Below are 17719 nucleotides of genomic sequence, written 5' to 3' on the forward strand. Positions count from 1 at the left end.
ACTATGGAAAATTCATTCACAACAGTCAAATTTGCTCTGGAATACAGATATTGAATAGTTCTGGTGGTGCACTAATTTTTGGACCCCTTCCTAGTTGGTCTTATGACGATGTAGAATCTAATGAGATTACTACATCAAATGTATGTTGTTCAAGAATAGAAGTAGAGGAAATCCTATTAATTCTTGTTGTGAAGTTAGAAAATTATGGGATTTAGAAAGTGTTGGTATTCGTCAATCTGAAATTAGTCCTGAAGAAAGAGAATCAGTTAAACCTTTGTGTTTTATGGATAAAGTAAAAGGGTTGACAATAAGTATGAAGTGTCCTTGCCATTTAAAGATGAAAGTAGACCGCCTGTTAACTATAGAATAGCCATTGGTCAATTAAATTCTCGCTACATAGATTCGAATCTGACCCATCCTTGTATGCTCATTATGATAAGATTATCAAAGATTACGTTCAGTCTGGGTTTATAGAATTAATTCCCTCAGACTCCCTATTATAGGGCATTATTTACCCCACCATGCTGTATTGAAGGATTCAGAAACAACTCCCATTCAAATAGTTTTTAATGCTTCTTCCAAGGCTAAAGGAGAACTTTCCTTAAATGATTGTTTATTAACTGGTCCCTCATTAACTACTAAACTTTTTGATGCCCTGTTGAGTTTCCGTACAAACCCAGTAGCTGTGATTTCAGATATCAGTAAAGCCTTTTAAGGATAGGCATTTCACCTGACTGTCGTGATTATTGCAGATTTCTATGGATAACTGATCCTCCGATTTGAAGTCTACTGTAACTTACCGGTTTTGTGTAGTTTTTGGAGCTACATGCTCCCCTTTTCTCTTATGTAGCAAACCCTTTTGCATCATTTATCTTTACATGATAATCCCCTTGCATCATCTCTGATGAAGAATTTCTATGTAGATAATTTTAGTAAACTTACAAGGATGTGTCAGTCTTGATGGATGAGTATCCAGTAATAAATGAGAATTCTTGAAGATGCTAATATGCCTCTACAAGAATGGGTCAGTAATGATTCAGAGTTTAACAGAACCATAGATGTTATCAAAGAAAGAGTGAACGTTTTGGGTTTAGAGTGGTATCTAACACAAGATGAGATGTCACTGAAGGAAGTAAATTGTGAGTATAAAGGACCTTTAACCAAGCGAAAGGTTTTATCAGTAATAGCTCGAATGTTTGATCCTCTAGGGTTATTGTCACCAATACAGGTGAGAGGTAAATATTTTCTTAAATGTTTGTGGAGTAACTTCTGGGTACTACGGGTGGGATGACCCTTTGCCAGAATCATTATGTTCAAGGTTTGATGAAATTTGCAAATGTATTAGAAATGTAGAAAGTTTAAAGTTTCCTAGGTTTGTTGTACATCCTGAAGGTTCCCACTTACATGTATTTTGTGATGCCTCTAACAAGGCATATGGAGCTGCTGCCTATGTGATTGATTTCAGGAGAAGTGTAAGCAGTTTACTGGTCAGTAAGTGTAAAGTTGCACCAAACCCTAAACAGACTATTCCGCATTTGGGAATTGACAGCCTTGTCCTTGGGTGCGAAACTTGCTGGAAGATTAATGCAGAATAATGATTTGAGATTGAGTTCTTGCACTCTCTGGAGTGACTCCATGGTTTCTATTTGTTGGGTGAAGAACAATAATAGTAAAATTCCTCTATGTACGAAACAGAGTCACTGAAATTAATGAATTCAAGTTTCCTCTACGGTATACCCCCTCTAAGGATAATCCAGCTGATATTCTATCCAGAGGTAGTACTAGTAAAGATTTAGCGCAAAATTCCTTATGGTGGAATGGCCCTAAATGGCTTTTAACTGGTGATTATCCCCAATCTTTAGCTACAGAAACTGTGCATGTTAATGAAATTCTTTCAGAACCTAAGTTTGTTAACCCTCCAACCCCATTAATTGACATCCCACGTTACAGTAATTTAAGGAAGCTTAAACGTATCATGAGGTCAATATTGCTTTTTCTTAATAAATGCAGTAAAGGTTCTAAGTTTGTTGTTAACGAAATGAAAGCACTTGTCCTCCTTGAACAGAAGCAACATTTTTCTATTACCAGAATGTACCTCTGTGATAAGAATTCATGGAGTGTCCATGGATATTAAGAATTTCTGTAATCAGTTGAACTTATTTGTTGATGAGGAAAATCTAATTAGGTCTCAGGGTCGCATGAAAACGCTTCCATGTCTTATGATACTCAGTACCCAATGTTATTGCCTTCCAGAAGTTATTTAACAGTGTTGATAGTTGAACATTTGCATAGACATCATCACCATTGTGGTGTCAATTCTGTACTGGTATTGTTGAGGGAAACTTTTTGGGTACCGAAAGCACGGCAAGTTATCAAATCAATTCTATCAAAGTGTGTTTTGTGTCAGAAGTTAACCAAGAAACGGTTGTGTTTGCCTCCTCCTCCACCATTACCCACAGAAAGAGTGAGATATGATAGAACTTTCCAATCAGTAGGAGTTGATTATACTGGTGCTATTAATGTTTTTGATCATGAGACTGGCTTTGGAGGAGAAGGTCTTTATATGTCTATTTACCTGTACTATCGAGCAGGGCAGTTCATTTTGAATTGACTCATTCCATGACTGCTTCGATTTCCACTGGCTTTTCGACAATTTGTAGCATATCATTCTCTGCCGAGTCTGATTATATCTGACAATGGTAGGAATTTTGTTGATTTAATAATTTCCTGAAGGAAATTATGGATGTACTCTAAAAATGTATATTTGATTTAAATTTTGATGTGTTAAGATTTTGATGATCTTCAGATCGTCGCAGCTGCATAGCGTTATTCAATTGAATTCGCTCCTGGGTGCAGTTGTGATTACTTCTAATTATGATTCTTTCTTGGGGGAGGATGTCAAAAATTGCCATTTATTCCCCTTGAATAAAATTTCCTAGTTTTCTTGAATACTTATTTTGATGTATTTCCCAGTTTCTATGAAAAAATACGTTGATGTGATTGTTTTGCTCCACAGAAGAAGCTTTTTATTATATTAACTATAGCAATGAGTTTGTATAAATTAGTACATTAATATTTAAAGTTTTGGCCCACATTCGGTACACCTTTTCAACAAATTTTATCCATCTCTATAAAATTAAATGACGTCTGAGCAGTGTTGTTAAACTTCTTCTTGTGGAGAATATATGTTATTTTCTTATTTGTAAGGGCACATGCCAGTGATTAATTGCCTTCTGGACGAAACCCTTTTTTTGTATGTTGGGTTACGATTAAACAACTTAATGTTTGTGTTTTAGTTGATGGTTTGTTACGTAACCCTGTAGTTTTGTAGATGTGACAACTGACTATCAATTATTCCTGATGGGGCTTTCAATGTACTGCTGAGTTTTCTTCCAGGGTGAGAACATGAAGCTCTGCCTGTTTCATCTAGCAAACTCCAGGAAGGCAAGTTGTAGAAGAAATTCTGTAAAATCCAGCCCCATCACCTCGTGAACTGTCGTCGTCATTGCAGTAAAGGTCCTTCATGGAATATTCTGAAATCCCCCTTTTTTGGCTATTTATGTTTTCCTCTTATCGAAGTAACGTAACGTTTTGTCATTTTTTGCAGTAATATGTTAATGTTTTTCTTGCTTCTAATGTAACTTGGATGATTGTTGTGTCCTTTAAATATTAATTATATGTGTTAAACTTTTTAATTGCGTATTTGTGAACCCAGTGGCATAGTTAATTAACAAAATAGAATTGGTCCTGGAAATATAGTTGATTGTTTCTCAACTGACTTCTTTGTTGGAAAGAAATAATGTTTATTCCTTCATGAATAAATTTAAGTAAGTTTTCTTCAATACTTAACTTGGTCTCATTTCCCAGCTAGGCAGGAGGGCTTACGTTGAATGAAATCAAAACAGAAACGTATTTTTTAACTTATAAAACTTTCACCACAAGTTATGTATAAATGTACCCATCAATAGGCTAAACGTCTAAAACTCACTGGTTTCAACAAGAAATTTTATCCATTTCTATAATTCATTGACAATGAGCAGTGGCGTTCCTAACGGGGGAGGGGAGAGGGCGCTGTTTGAAATCGCCCCCCGAGCCCCAAAGTGAGGAGGGCCCCAAAATGCGAAATTTAACCATTGCTGCTATGGCAGGACAAGCTAAATCCAGTGGCCCCAAAATGGTCAAGGGCCCCATTTATATTTGGACCCGAAAGTTTGGGGCCCGCTAAAACTTTTCCAATGTTGTGAACAAAAATGTTATGTAAAAGAAATAGGGCTCTCCAGGGCCCCCTCCCAATCGTAGAGCCCATTAGAGACCTTCTCATACGGATCGGAGGAGGGTGGGTAATGTTGATTGGGGTAAGGGTAGGGCCGATCTAAGGCAATTGATTACTGCTTATAGGGGTTCTAATTATCCTCTGAGGGGCACCCACAATGGCCCCATTTGCCAAATACACATTCAAATGATGCAATGAATTAAGTGGATCTTCAATTATTCAAGTACACCTAGTATTCAAAATTTCACATTTACAAGTTTTAAGAAATATTTCAGAAATTTGCTTTTTTACAAGTGCCATTTAAAATGATTTTTGCTCATATTCTAAAAATTTTCAAGTGGGGGCTTACAGAACCCCCTGCAACCCCTCAGCTGCTTTGGCTTGCTTCGCTCGCCTCCCACCCCATAAGAGGGGCCCCAAATGTGCCCCCCAGGCCCCAAAATGTATAGAAACGCTCCTGCAAGAGGGTTTAAATCTTTTAGGTTCTAATTCGGTGTATTTGTTATGTTTAATCTTAGGAATCTCCAGTGCTTGCCAAAAAACTGCTGAATATCGTGGTCTTTAGCGGTACGTTGTTGGCTGTAAGATTTCTACCGTTCATTATGTTTTTTTTTTTTTTTTTTTTTGCTGTATTGGCATAATGTAAAACTAGCCATCGTCGAGCCAAGTGTCTTCTCAAGATCAATCCATCAATGAGGTAACTTGACAGTATGGTCGTGACTCAGGGTTTATTTTTTCTTAACAATGATTTCGTTCTGAAAACTTCACGTTCCTTCTCTTTTAGTAAATCAGTTATTCTATAAACCACATATAAATCTATTCTGTTTCTGTAATACAAGATTTTTTCAAGGACCTAAATTTGTTTGTGTGACTATTTTCTCTATTGCAGTTTGCTCATCGAATGAACGTCTATTGAAAAAGCTCGTGGATGACAGACAGACCAGAAATATTCCATAATAATAATAATAATAATAATAATAATAATAATAATAATAATAATAATAATAATAATAATAATAATAATAATAATAATAATAATAATAATAATAATAATAATAATAATAATAATAATAATAATAATAATAATAATAATTACTCAAAGGAGGAAATGAAAAGAAAAATGCATATATCTATCGCTGAGATATTTTTTATTGTAATATTCTGTTTGAGCGCACTGTCATTTTCAAAATCGTAAGGAAACTTATTTGCGGGGGCATTCTTTGGTTGCTCTTAAATCAGTACATTCAGTCTTATTCATTTAAAGAAGAGGAATCCGTATGTAAGTAATATGGTATATACTTGATACATAACTTTTCCAGCAAGCCTTTTGTTTTCCGAATGCTCTCAAAATAGAATTTGTAGACTTTAGATGGCTAGTACATGTTATGAATTTTTTAAATAATGAGGTTTAGCCATATGAGATAAATATAAAGAATACAGAAGCAAGTTGGACTTTACATAATGTGTTTTTACGGCGATTAGCTTTCAACAGTTCGAGACCTGCTCTTGGTTCTCAGTAAAGAACAACGCTCCCTTGCTGCTGCCATTCCCTCCTTCCTGGTTAGACATCCAACATGGGTAAGTGACTGTGAAATCACAATTTTTATCATGAAATTGCACTAACATCGAAGACTAAGTGACTTTGTATTGCGTATCGATATTTACGTCTGTGATGAGAGATGAAGTTATATTAAAAATGTTTAAGAAAACTTTCGTGATTAAATAAAAAAATGTTATGAAAGAGAGGAATCGTAAAACTGCTTATTCAAACAACTTCGTTATGAATGTCTGCAGCTTGTGGCTACAAATCTGGGACCAGGCCTCCTCTGACGTGTTGGGTGGGCTCTTGCCTCTTGTTTTACACCATCGTTGTGGTTCTGGCTCTCTGTGGTCCTAAAACAATTGTCTAATGTTAAGAGAACTTCATGGCAACAGTTAGATGTAAGACTTGATTCTCTCTCTCTCTCTCTCTCTCTCTCTCTCTCTCTCTCTCTCTCTCTCTCTCTCTCTCTGGACCCTAGGGTAACTGTCGGCGTATTGGGATAATGTTCGTTTCTGGTCCGAACAATCCTACGCGATTTTTTATATCATTGGAATCTTCATAAGAAAAAGAGAAAATATTCTCTACGCTATTCTTGCAAACAAGTAAATAATTGAGGATTTTTTCTTTCTAAGTTTCAAATTTGCGAAATGCACTGAGGGACATTTGATTCCCCAGGGTCTAGCCTAGTACTAAACACGGCAAAATACATTTGACCCCCACGGGGCCTAGTCTAAACATGGCTGAACATTGTAGATGAACCACTGTGTAGTACTACCCTGTCAGTCCACACTTGGAATTGGAGTTCGAATCGGAAATGATCCTTTACTGAAATGGCCAGGCTAATGGGTCAAGTTCTTTTATCAGATGGCATTTCAGGGCGACCGCACACCTACGGCCTGAGGTAGGGTAAATGCCCGGGACCCGAGACATTGCGATGTTTGTCCACTGGGTAATTCTAAGTATTAGCTCTGCGCCTGTTTCTACCTTGCAAACTGGCTTTTTCTAGGGTGTGAGGGCTTCTGATACTGGCAGTGGGTTTGTTTATTGTCGGCCAAATGGAATATCCCTTTGCCGTGTTTAGTACTAGCCCAGAGGGACAGGTTTACCCATACGTTAACAAACAAGCTATTGCACTTACCGGACGGGATGTGAACCGTTCGAAAGAGATGTAGCTGTGCCCTGTCTTGTGAAGATCGCATATGGAAACCCTGGTAATTCTAGTTATGAGCTCTGCGCCTGATTTTACCTTGGAAACTGGTTTTCTCTCCACTTCTACAGCTTCTGAGAATGGAGGCGAGTTTGTTTGTTGGCCACCAAGTGTCATTTGCCCCCTAACTCTATTTAACAATACAGGGGGACTGTGGGAATCCTGGGTTCTGAATGGGGAAAAACAGAGGGTAAATCTGAGCAATAGTTCCGCATCACTTTCGGAAGTTAAAACTTAAGAAATCGCTCAAAAACGCTTTTTTTTATTTTGTTGCTGTATCAATAAAACTGTGGGGAAACCCTTTTAACCATCCAGCAATCTTGGGGGACCACATGTGGGAACTGGGGGTTTGGGTGGGGGGAGACAGATTGGGAAAATCAGTAAAATTAGTGAAATATCAGTTGAAAACGTAAATGAAACGCCGTGGCGGAACGCTGCTTCGCAGCTTATCCGCATTTTTAAAGATTCTTGGCAAGCTCGTATGATTCTGTCCATAACTGACAAAACACTCGCTACAGGCTAACACTTCCGACGAGGAATCCGGTTGAGTTACACGAGAAGGGCCAGCTTCATCCATCATCCATGTTACCTAATGGACTTTGCAATGCAGACTGAGCACCGGAAAAAAAAGATGGCTAACCTTTCTGGAAAATTATATTCTTCCGCGACAAGAAACAAAAGGAAATCAAAAGCGTTTAGTACAGACCCTCTGATTGGCTATAGTGACGTAATGACTCGCGTAATTGGTTACTTTGTCAAAAAAGACAGGTGATTGGTTTTCACAGTCTTTCAGAACTACATTCTTAGGAGGACTTTTGTATGTTATGTGTTCAGTTTACAAACAGCAGTACACCGACAACATCATTTTTGGACTTTGTTTTTGACCGAATCATTTGAAATTTGAATCGCTTATTTTATTACTTAGAATTGTCTCCCCAACCTGAAATAAGAAGTGAACGATTCTTCAGTATATTTACAAACAATGTAGGAATCTATTTTCCCTTAAATTAGTGCGGAACTGTTTATCAGATTTACCAAACAGAGAAGTGGAGCGGACATGTTTACATAATGGGGCACTGGCTGGAGGGGGAAATGAGAGGGAGCCATATGCAAAAGGGAGGGAGCAGTGAAAGGATGGGGGGTAATGAGGCAGGGAGGAAGAAATTTCTTCGTGCCCCAAATGCGGGGCTAAGTGGGGAGCGGTGCAAAAAGGGGGTGGGAGGAAGGTTGCGCAAGCGGGAAACGTGTTGGGAACGAGTGCGGGTAGAAGCGTAACCCTTGGGGTGGGAGGAGGGAGGAAACACTGCCCGGTAAGAGCGCCTGGGACAAAGTGTGTGGCCGACAAAAAACAAACTTTAGCAGAATCCATAAAAGTGGAGAAAAGACCAGTTTGCAAGGTAAAAAGAAGAGCGGCAAGGCACATGAAGCTGGCTGGAAGGAGCAACCTGGCAGGAAGAAACAATTTGCAGATAAAAAAAGGGAACACCAACAGAACTAAGTGGCCTTACCTTAGGGCCTGGGAGGGTAGAGATCAGCCGCTGCCTTTCAAAATATGTGGAACCTGGTGTTGGTGTTGAGGAAATGAATCTTAGGTAATTCTAAGCCGGCTGTCCGCGGTGAGCTTGACTATGGCAGTTGACGTCTTCCTATGTTATTTTACTTCCTTTACAAGATTTTAAAGTAATATTTTGAAGGCCGGCTGAAACTAAGATGTCATTGACCTTTGAAGACTACATGGCTTGAATTGCCTAACGCAGGGTAGGTCTAAGCCAGCATTCCACCCCCCACCCCTCCATAGCTCATACGGCAAAATTGTAACCAGTAAACACCCCTAAAAATACCAACCTAACCTACCGTAGAGGTGTTTACTGGTTACAGTTTTGCTGTATTATCAATGGAGGTAGGGGGGGCGGGCTTGCCGCGGAATGCTGGCTTAGACCTACCCCGCTTTAGGTAAATCAAGTCGTGTAGTCTTCAAAAGTCAATTGCAGTTTAGTTACAGCCGGCCGACAAGATATTACTTTAAATTCTTGTAAAGCAAGTCAAATAACATAGGAAAACCCCAAATGCCACAGTCTAGCTCACCGCAGGCAGCTGGCTTAGAATTACCAAGTTGAGGTAACTGATATAGCAGTTAGTGCAAGACACGGGGTGTGCCAGTGCAAGACACGGGGGTGTGCCAGTGCAAGACACGGGGTGTGCCAGTGCAAGACACGGGGGTGTGCCAGTGCAAGACACGGGGTGTGCCAGTGCAAGACACGGGGTGTGCCAGTGCAAGACACGGGGTGTGCCAGTGCAAGACACGGGGTGTGCCAGTGCAAGACACGGGGTGTGCCAGTGCAAGACACGGGGTGTGCCAGTGCAAGACACGGGGTGTGCCAGTGCAAGACACGGGGTGTGCCAGTGCAAGACACGGGGTGTGCCAGTGCAAGACACGGGTGTGCCAGTGCAAGACACGGGTGTGCCAGTGCAAGACACGGGGTGTGCCAGTGCAAGACACGGGGTGTGCCAGTGCAAGACACGGGTGTGCCAGTGCAAGACACGGGGTGTGCCAGTGCAAGACACGGGGTGTGCCAGTGCAAGACACGGGTGTGCCAGTGCAAGACACGGGGTGTGCCAGTGCAAGACACGGGGTGTGCCAGTGCAAGACACGGGGTGTGCCAGTGCAAGACACGGGTGTGCCAGTGCAAGACACGGGGTGTGCCAGTGCAAGACACGGGTGTGCCAGTGCAAGACACGGGGTGTGCCAGTGCAAGACACGGGGTGTGCCAGTGCAAGACACGGGTGTGCCAGTGCAAGACACGGGGTGTGCCAGTGCAAGACACGGGGTGTGCCAGTGCAAGACACGGGTGTGCCAGTGCAAGACACGGGTGTGCCAGTGCAAGACACGGGGTGTGCCAGTGCAAGACACGGGTGTGCCAGTGCAAGACACGGGGTGTGCCAGTGCAAGACACGGGGTGTGCCAGTGCAAGACACGGGGTGTGCCAGTGCAAGACACGGGGTGTGCCAGTGCAAGACACGGGTGTGCCAGTGCAAGACACGGGGTGTGCAGTGCAAGACACGGGGTGTGCCAGTGCAAGACACGGGGTGTGCCAGTGCAAGACACGGGGTGTGCCAGTGCAAGACACGGGTGTGCCAGTGCAAGACACGGGGATGTGCCAGTGCAAGACACGGGGTGTGCCAGTGCAAGACACGGGTGTGCCAGTGCAAGACACGGGGTGTGCCAGTGCAAGACACGGGGTGTGCCAGTGCAAGACACGGGGTGTGCCAGTGCAAGACACGGGGTGTGCCAGTGCAAGACACGGGGTGTGCCAGTGCAAGACACGGGGTGTGCCAGTGCAAGACACGGGGTGTGCCAGTGCAAGACACGGGGTGTGCCAGTGCAAGACACGGGTGTGCCAGTGCAAGACACGGGGTGTGCCAGTGCAAGACACGGGGGTGTGCCAGTGCAAGACACGGGGTGTGCCAGTGCAAGACACGGGGTGTGCCAGTGCAAGACACGGGGGTGTGCCAGTGCAAGACACGGGGGTGTGCCAGTGCAAGACACGGGGGTGTGCCAGTGCAAGACACGGGTGTGCCAGTGCAAGACACGGGTGTGCCAGTGCAAGACACGGGTGTGCCAGTGCAAGACACGGGTGTGCCAGTGCAAGACACGGGTGTGCCAGTGCAAGACACGGGGGTGTGCCAGTGCAAGACACGGGGTGTGCCAGTGCAAGACACGGGGTGTGCCAGTGCAAGACACGGGTGTGCCAGTGTGCAAGACACGGGTGTGCCAGTGCAAGACACGGGTGTGCCAGTGCAAGACACGGGGTGTGCCAGTGCAAGACACGGGTGCCAGTGCCAGGTGTGCCAGTGCAAGACACGGGGTGTGCCAGTGCAAGACACGGGGTGTGCCAGTGCAAGACACGGGGTGTGCCAGTGCAAGACACGGGTGTGCCAGTGCAAGACACGGGGGTGTGACCAGTGTGCAAGACACGGGTGTGCCAGTGCAAGACACGGGTGTGCCAGTGCAAGACACGGGTGTGCCAGTGCAAGACACGGGGTGTGCCAGTGCAAGACACGGGGTGTGCCAGTGCCAGACACGGGTGTGCCAGACACGGGGTGTGCCAGTGCAAGACACGGGGTGTGCCAGTGCAAGACACTGGGGGTGCCAATTATGGGCTCAGACAAAAGCGACGTTGACATAAGGGATTCAGCCACAGTACTGGACAAGAAACACAAAATCTGTATGTTTTAAGGCGTAGGAATGGGTAACAGATAAGGGCTGTGGTGGGTCAAGAGGGGGTGGGAAGGGGGGGGGGTTTGGTGCAATTAGGGGAGCGCCTGCAGTTTACGTTGACGTGGGGTGTCGTCTGCCAGTTTTCTAGTTGCGGAGGAATACCAACATACGAAATCGGTACTAAAATGATGAAACCATAACTAACCAACCTAACCCAGCCTAGTGCGGCATGCCCTTACCTGGCCGGGGGCCTTTGCCCCCCTGGACCCCCCCAGAAAACCAGAGAACATGGCGTTTCATGTGGAACTACTTACCCTGGCGGATACCTTGGCAGACGAGACAAACGGCGTTGCATGGTATCAATGTAAACTGCAAACTACCCCAATTAGGTGTTGGGGAAGGGTTTGCGTAAGGTACTTGGGGGGGGGGGGGAAACTTACTCGCCGGCAACAGGAATGGTTTTGTTGAAAAAGCTTCGTGCTGGTTATGACAGTAAAGCAAAGAAACAATAAATGCTTGAGAAAAGTGCGGCTGGGCAAACTATATCTTTTGGGGTACAGATACGCTTTCGCCGTGTTTAGCACTGGGTTGGTGGGTTAAATGCATTTTGCCGTGTTTAGTAATGGGTTCAGGGAAATGGAATCCCGCTGGTTATAAGGAAGCAGAGAAACGATGCTGTTGTGCAAAAAAAATGTGTGTAGGAAAGTTTTTTTTTTTTTTTTTTTTTTTTTTTTTTTTTTTTTGGGTAATTCTAAGCCGGCTGTCCGCGGTGAGCTAGACTGTTGCAATTGGGGGTTTTCTATGTTATTTTACTTGCTTTACAAGAATTTAAAGTAATATTTTGTCGGCTGGCTGTAAGTAAACTGTAATTGACCTTTAAAGACTACACGACTTGAATTACCTAACGCAGGGTAGGTCTAATCCGGCATTCCGCTGCAAGCCCGCCCCCTACCTCCTTAGCTAATACGGCAAACTTGTAACCATTAAACACCTCTAGGGTACATTATGTTAGTATTTTTAGGGGTGTTTACTGGTTGCAACTTTGCCGTATTAGCTATGGAGGGGGAGGGGGGCTTACTGCAGAATTCTCGCTTAGACCTACCCCGCGTTAGGTAATTCAAGTCGTGCAGTTTTCAAAGGTCAATTACAGTTTACTTACAGCCGGCCGACAAAATATTACTTTAAATTCTTGTAAAGCAAGTAAAATAACATAGGAAAACGTCAATTGCCATGGTCTAGCTCACCGTGGACAGCCGGCTTAGATTTACCGTAAGTAGTTTCGCGACCCGACCCAGCAACCCCACGTGCCCCGAGACCTGACCCAGTCTATTCCCAGTTTGCCAAGAGGTAATTCTAAGCCAGCTGTCCGTGGTGAGCTAGACTATGGCAATTGACGTTTTCCTATGTTATTTTACTTGCTTTACAAGAATTTAAAGTAATATTTTGTCGGCCGGCTGTAACTAAACTGCAATTGACTTTTGAAGACTACACGACTTGATTTACCTAAAGCGGGGTAGGTCTAAGCCGGCATTCCGCGGCAAGCCCCACCCTCCCCCCCCATAGCTAATATGTAAAAATTGTAACCAGTAAACACCCCTAAAAATACCAACCTAACATACCCTAGAGGTGTTTACTGGTTACAGTTTTGCCATATTACCTATGGGGGGGGAGGCGTGGGGCTTGCCGTGGAATGCCGGATTAGCCTAGACATACCCCGTGTTAGGTAATCCAAGTCGTGTAGCCTTCAAAGGTCAATTACAGTTTAGTTACAGCCGGCTGACAAAATATTACTTTAAAATCTTGTAAAGCAAGTACAATAATATAGAAAAGCGCCAATTGCCACAGCCTAGCTCACCGTGGACAGCCGGCTTAGAATTACCTGCCAAGATACCATCCATGCTGTCCGTGCCGCATCCCGCTCACGTGCAATTTGTGGCTGCCAATCCGCTGACAATACTTGATTTAGCTGTGCTTTGCAATGACGAGAAGTCATCGCTAGATGCGGCCAAATTTCGTTGAAACCCAACAATCCTGAGACGTCTTCGTACAGACAGATTCGTCATCTCCACCCGTCCCTGTTCGGCCAGTTCTAGTCGTCCAGATCCCGCCAAAACCAGCCGTCCCAGCCCAAAAGAGAAGAAGAATCGAGTTGCCCAAATTTTCTGATGAATCTGATTTCGACTAAGGTAAGTATGGTTTTATATCAATGTACCGTTACACATTTTACTGGCTTTCTTTTGGGGGTGCAAGGGGGCGGGGCGCCCAGGTCAGGACCTGGCATAACAGGAAGGGTTTGGTCAATTTATTGTTAGCTGACTTTTTTGGGGGGTCCAAGGGGTGAAGCCCCCCCCGGCCAGGTTAGGGCACGCCGCCCTATGTTAGGTTAGGTAGGTAACTTCTGGTTAGGTCAGGACCTGGCACTGTAGGAAAGGTTAGGTCTGTTTGTTATGGAAATGATGGTAAACATTAGCTTCCGACCCAGCACCATCTTGTTTGTATTCGTCCGCCAGTTTCCTGGTCTGAACCTACTGCCACCTGGTGGTGGGTACTGACTAGAAAACTGGCAGACGACAGCCTTGGCCAACTAAACTGTAGGCACTCCCTTACAAGAATAAACTCAAAAGCGTATATGTGTTTTTTTCTTTGCTGTGTTAACTTATAGTTTGGGAGGATTGCATGCAGGGTGTGTTAGATTCATACTTAGGGATAACAGATCAACAAGGTATTGCACTTGCCAGATGAAATATGAACTGTTCAAAACATACCTGTTCCCTGTCATGTGCAGGACACATATGTGAACCCCGGGAAAAAGGACAGCCCCCAAGGAGGGAGGCGTTAGCAATTCTGAGTGGTAACGTTTAGGGGGTTTTCTTCAGATGGGGGATAACAGCGCAACATGATTGGTTAGATAAGTGTTTTGGGGGTTAGGTCCCCAAACTCTGAGTTTCCTCAGTAAGGGGGTGAAGGATGAACCAGTGGCTCCCCAATAAATGTTCGGGAGGTTAGTAGTAATGGGAGGGGTTGCCTTTGTGTCGGCTCATTTAATGTTCTTGTTTGTTCTCTGTTTATTTAGCAGTTTCTCATGTCTGGGGTGCAGCAAAAAGTAAATTTTGGCTGGTTTCTCATGCATTGTCATCTACGCCACCCACAACCCCGCTTTCCCCAGGGGTCCCCTAAATTGTGGGGTAAAAACTTGTGGGTGAGCCGTTACGTAGCCAAATAACACTGTCCTGGTGGTATACCCCACCCAGAACCCGCTTTCACATCGGGTCCCATACCTTGTTGTTTGGGAGGGCGCAGATCACCTGTCCCAGGGTATACCCCACTCATAACCCTGCTTTCCCATCGGGTCCCCTACCTTGTTGGATGAACTTCAGGGGTTAATTACACTCGAGCGCCAAAAATTAAAGGTAAATTCATAATTAGCAACCAAAAAAGTTAAGTTAGAAGGCAGTCGCCACCGCGGAGCTACTATATAGTTCTACCGAAACCCCTTGTTGGACGAACTTCAGAGGTTAAATACAGGTTAATTACATTCGTCAAACAAAAATTGAAGGTAAATCCATAATTAGCAACCAAAAAATTGTAGAAAAAGTCAAGTTATAAGGTAGTCACCGCTGCAGAGGTACTACTTAGTTCTACTGTCCGCTGTTTGGACACTTCCAGAAACTGCATTTGAACGCACCCCCATCAGACCTCTACGTTCCTATCAAAGTAACAGTTTTCTCCTAAATTATGAAATGATGACATCTTTCCGATGAAACAGACGTTCGTTAAGATTTAGCCATGCGTGGTGCTAACTTACCTTCTATGAAGCTCTCAAAACTTTTACTTAAAACACTTTAAAAGTGGACGAATGACGCTATCTCAATATTTGCTGAGTCACTTCTGTAAACAAACTGCCCATTTCCTGTGTTAAATCTGCAAAATATTTGTACCCATAAACACTGACACCGTTTCCTTGACATCAGTGGTAAACGCTGGTGCCTTTGGGGCTTGGATGGGGAACTCTGGTGAATTTTCGGGATGCCAATGGATAATTCTAAGTATTAACTCCGTGCCTGTTTTTACCTTGGGAACTGGTTTTTCTACAATTTTAGGGCTTCTGATATTGAAGGCGAGGTTTTTTGTTGGTGGCCAAGCGTTATTTGCCCCCTAACTCTACTCAACAGTGAAGGGGGACTGTGGGAATCCGGGTTCTGGGTGGGGGAGAACAGAAAAATGGAGTGGACTCGTTACGTTACAGGGCCGCCTTCTGGATGGAAAAAAAACGAGAGGGAGCCATATGCAAAAGGGAGAGAGCGGTTGAAAGGGTGGGGGTAACGGGGCAGGGAGGGAGAAAATTCCTCATGTGCCCCAAAAGCGGGGGTAAATGAGGAGCAGTGCAAGTGGGGGATGGGAGGAAGGTTGCACAAGAGGGAAACGCTTTGGGAATGAGTGCGGGTAGAAACGTAACAGCGGGGTGGGGGAGGGAGGAAACACTGCCCGGTAACAGGGCCGGGGACAAAGAATGTGGCCGACAAAAAATAAACTTCACCAACTTTACCAGAAGCCCTAGAAGTGTAGAAAAAACCAGTTTCCAAGGTAAAAAACAGGAGCAAAGAAGCACTTAGCGTTGGCTGGAAAAAGCAACCTGTCAGGAATAAAGAATTTGCACCCAAAAAAAGTTGACACGAACAGAACTGACTGGCCTTACCTTAGGGGCTGAGTTCAGCTGCTGCTTTCAAAAATGCATGGAACCTGGTGTTGGGGTTGAGGAAGTGAATCTTAAAATAAGCTATAGCCAGGTAGCCTACAAAACTGTACTTCTGGTAAAAATTACACCTCTTCCGTCCCTTCTTCTGCGCTGCACTGTAGGTCCTGTCGCACCTAAATACCCCCTTCTGCAGGTCAAGGCGACACTCCCTACGGCAGTGCAGACAAAAGCACTGTGTTTTTAGCAGGCCGTGATCTTGGCAAAGTTTAATTAGGCGTTTGCAAATGCGTAGGTAATAGACAAAAGCTGCTGTAACTCAGCAGTTAACGCAAGACACTGGAAGGGTATGCTGGGTTACCGGCTCAGACGCACGCGATGTGGACGGAAGGGATTCAGCCAATGTACTGAACAAGAAAGTGCAAAATGTGTAAGGCACAGGCCTGGGTAGCAGGTAAGAGTTGTGGTGGGTTAAGGGGGTGGGATGTGGGGGTTTTAAGCAAATTGTGTTGGGGGAAGGGTTTGCGTGAGGGACTTGGGGTGGGGGAAGCTACAAGGTGGTAACAGGAATGGTTTTGTTGAAAAAACTTCTCATTGGTTATGACAGTAAACCAAAGATACCAAATTGGGGTGTGAAAAATGTGGCTGGGCAAAATGCTTATTTTGGGGGTACAGATACACTAGCCGTGGTTAGTACAGGTATTCCCCTACTTACGATGGGGTTAGGTTCCAAAAAACCCATTGTTTGTTGAAAAAATCGTAACGAATATGGCCTAGCCTACACTAGGGTAAGCAGTACCATCTATACATATATGGTAGCCTAGCCTACACTACACAGTATACTTTATACATATATGGTATTGTAATTAGTGTCAACTAATTCAGCAGGTTCAATGCAGATTGACATGATAAGTCAGTATTAAGAGAAATTGAATAACAAACAAGGCTACGGTAGCCTAGCCTGCATTATACTTTATTCTATTTTCACATAACACCGTATTATACAAACATCAAAATAACGAATGTGCATCTTTTCCATGGATCTTGTAAAAATTTATGCTTTACTACACTGTATCCAACCGTAAATATATTCTTGGTTCAGAGGGCATTTCTTGCTTCTAGTCAGCGTAAATGAATCTCTAGATACTGTATTTATAAGTGTTTTTTAAGTCTAAATAAATCTTTAATATGTCTCGTTGTGAAATTAATTTAGCCATTTTTTTTTTGTTAATAGATGACGGCGGCTGGCTGTTTGTTTTGTGTAAAAGAAAAAAAAATCAAGATTCCGTTCGCTATTTTCTCTTGGTTTCATCATCATACTACGAGCTTTTCGTATTTATCTTTTATTGGCGTGAAAACAGCAGTAATATGTGTTCTGTCATGCCCAGTAGTTTTGATTGAAATACTTTCCAATTTTATTTGCTGTCGAGTTTCATCCACGTTGCCAATGCACGATAATTTATAGTCATTAGCAGCTTGAACATTCTTTTCTCAGCTTCAACTACAACTTCTAGCTTAAATTTACTGTAGCAGTATATTTCCTTGCCGATCTTTTCTCCAAAGCGGATAAGGGTAGTGTAAAAACATATCAGTACTTAACGTCATTTTTAACATAACTATGATAATTGTATAACCGTACGATGGTTGAAATACAAGCAAAACAGTTGTTATCCGATTCGGTTATTAGCAAAACAACAGAGTCTCGTTCGGTTGTTTATGGCTGTACGCATTTTCACAAGAGTATAAGGTTACTAACAATACTTTTATCATTCTCTTGCTTTTTT

The 17719-nt window shown here is 43.5% G+C and overlaps 1 protein-coding gene across 1 annotated transcript in view; it reads left to right on the top strand.

Annotated features, from left to right (window-relative positions):
- The first annotated feature begins 5709 nt into the window (after positions 1-5709).
- Positions 5710-17719, top strand: part of LOC136836659 (small ribosomal subunit protein eS8-like) — an 87224-nt gene continuing 75214 nt past the window's right edge. The window contains exon 1 of the mRNA XM_067101130.1: positions 5710-5851. Coding sequence (XP_066957231.1) covers positions 5848-5851 — 4 coding nt within the window. The 5' untranslated portion in view covers positions 5710-5847. The remainder of the gene's footprint in view (positions 5852-17719) is intronic.

This window comes from Macrobrachium rosenbergii, chromosome 56 (assembly GCF_040412425.1).
Source record: "Macrobrachium rosenbergii isolate ZJJX-2024 chromosome 56, ASM4041242v1, whole genome shotgun sequence".
Lineage (NCBI taxonomy): Eukaryota > Metazoa > Arthropoda > Malacostraca > Decapoda > Palaemonidae > Macrobrachium > Macrobrachium rosenbergii.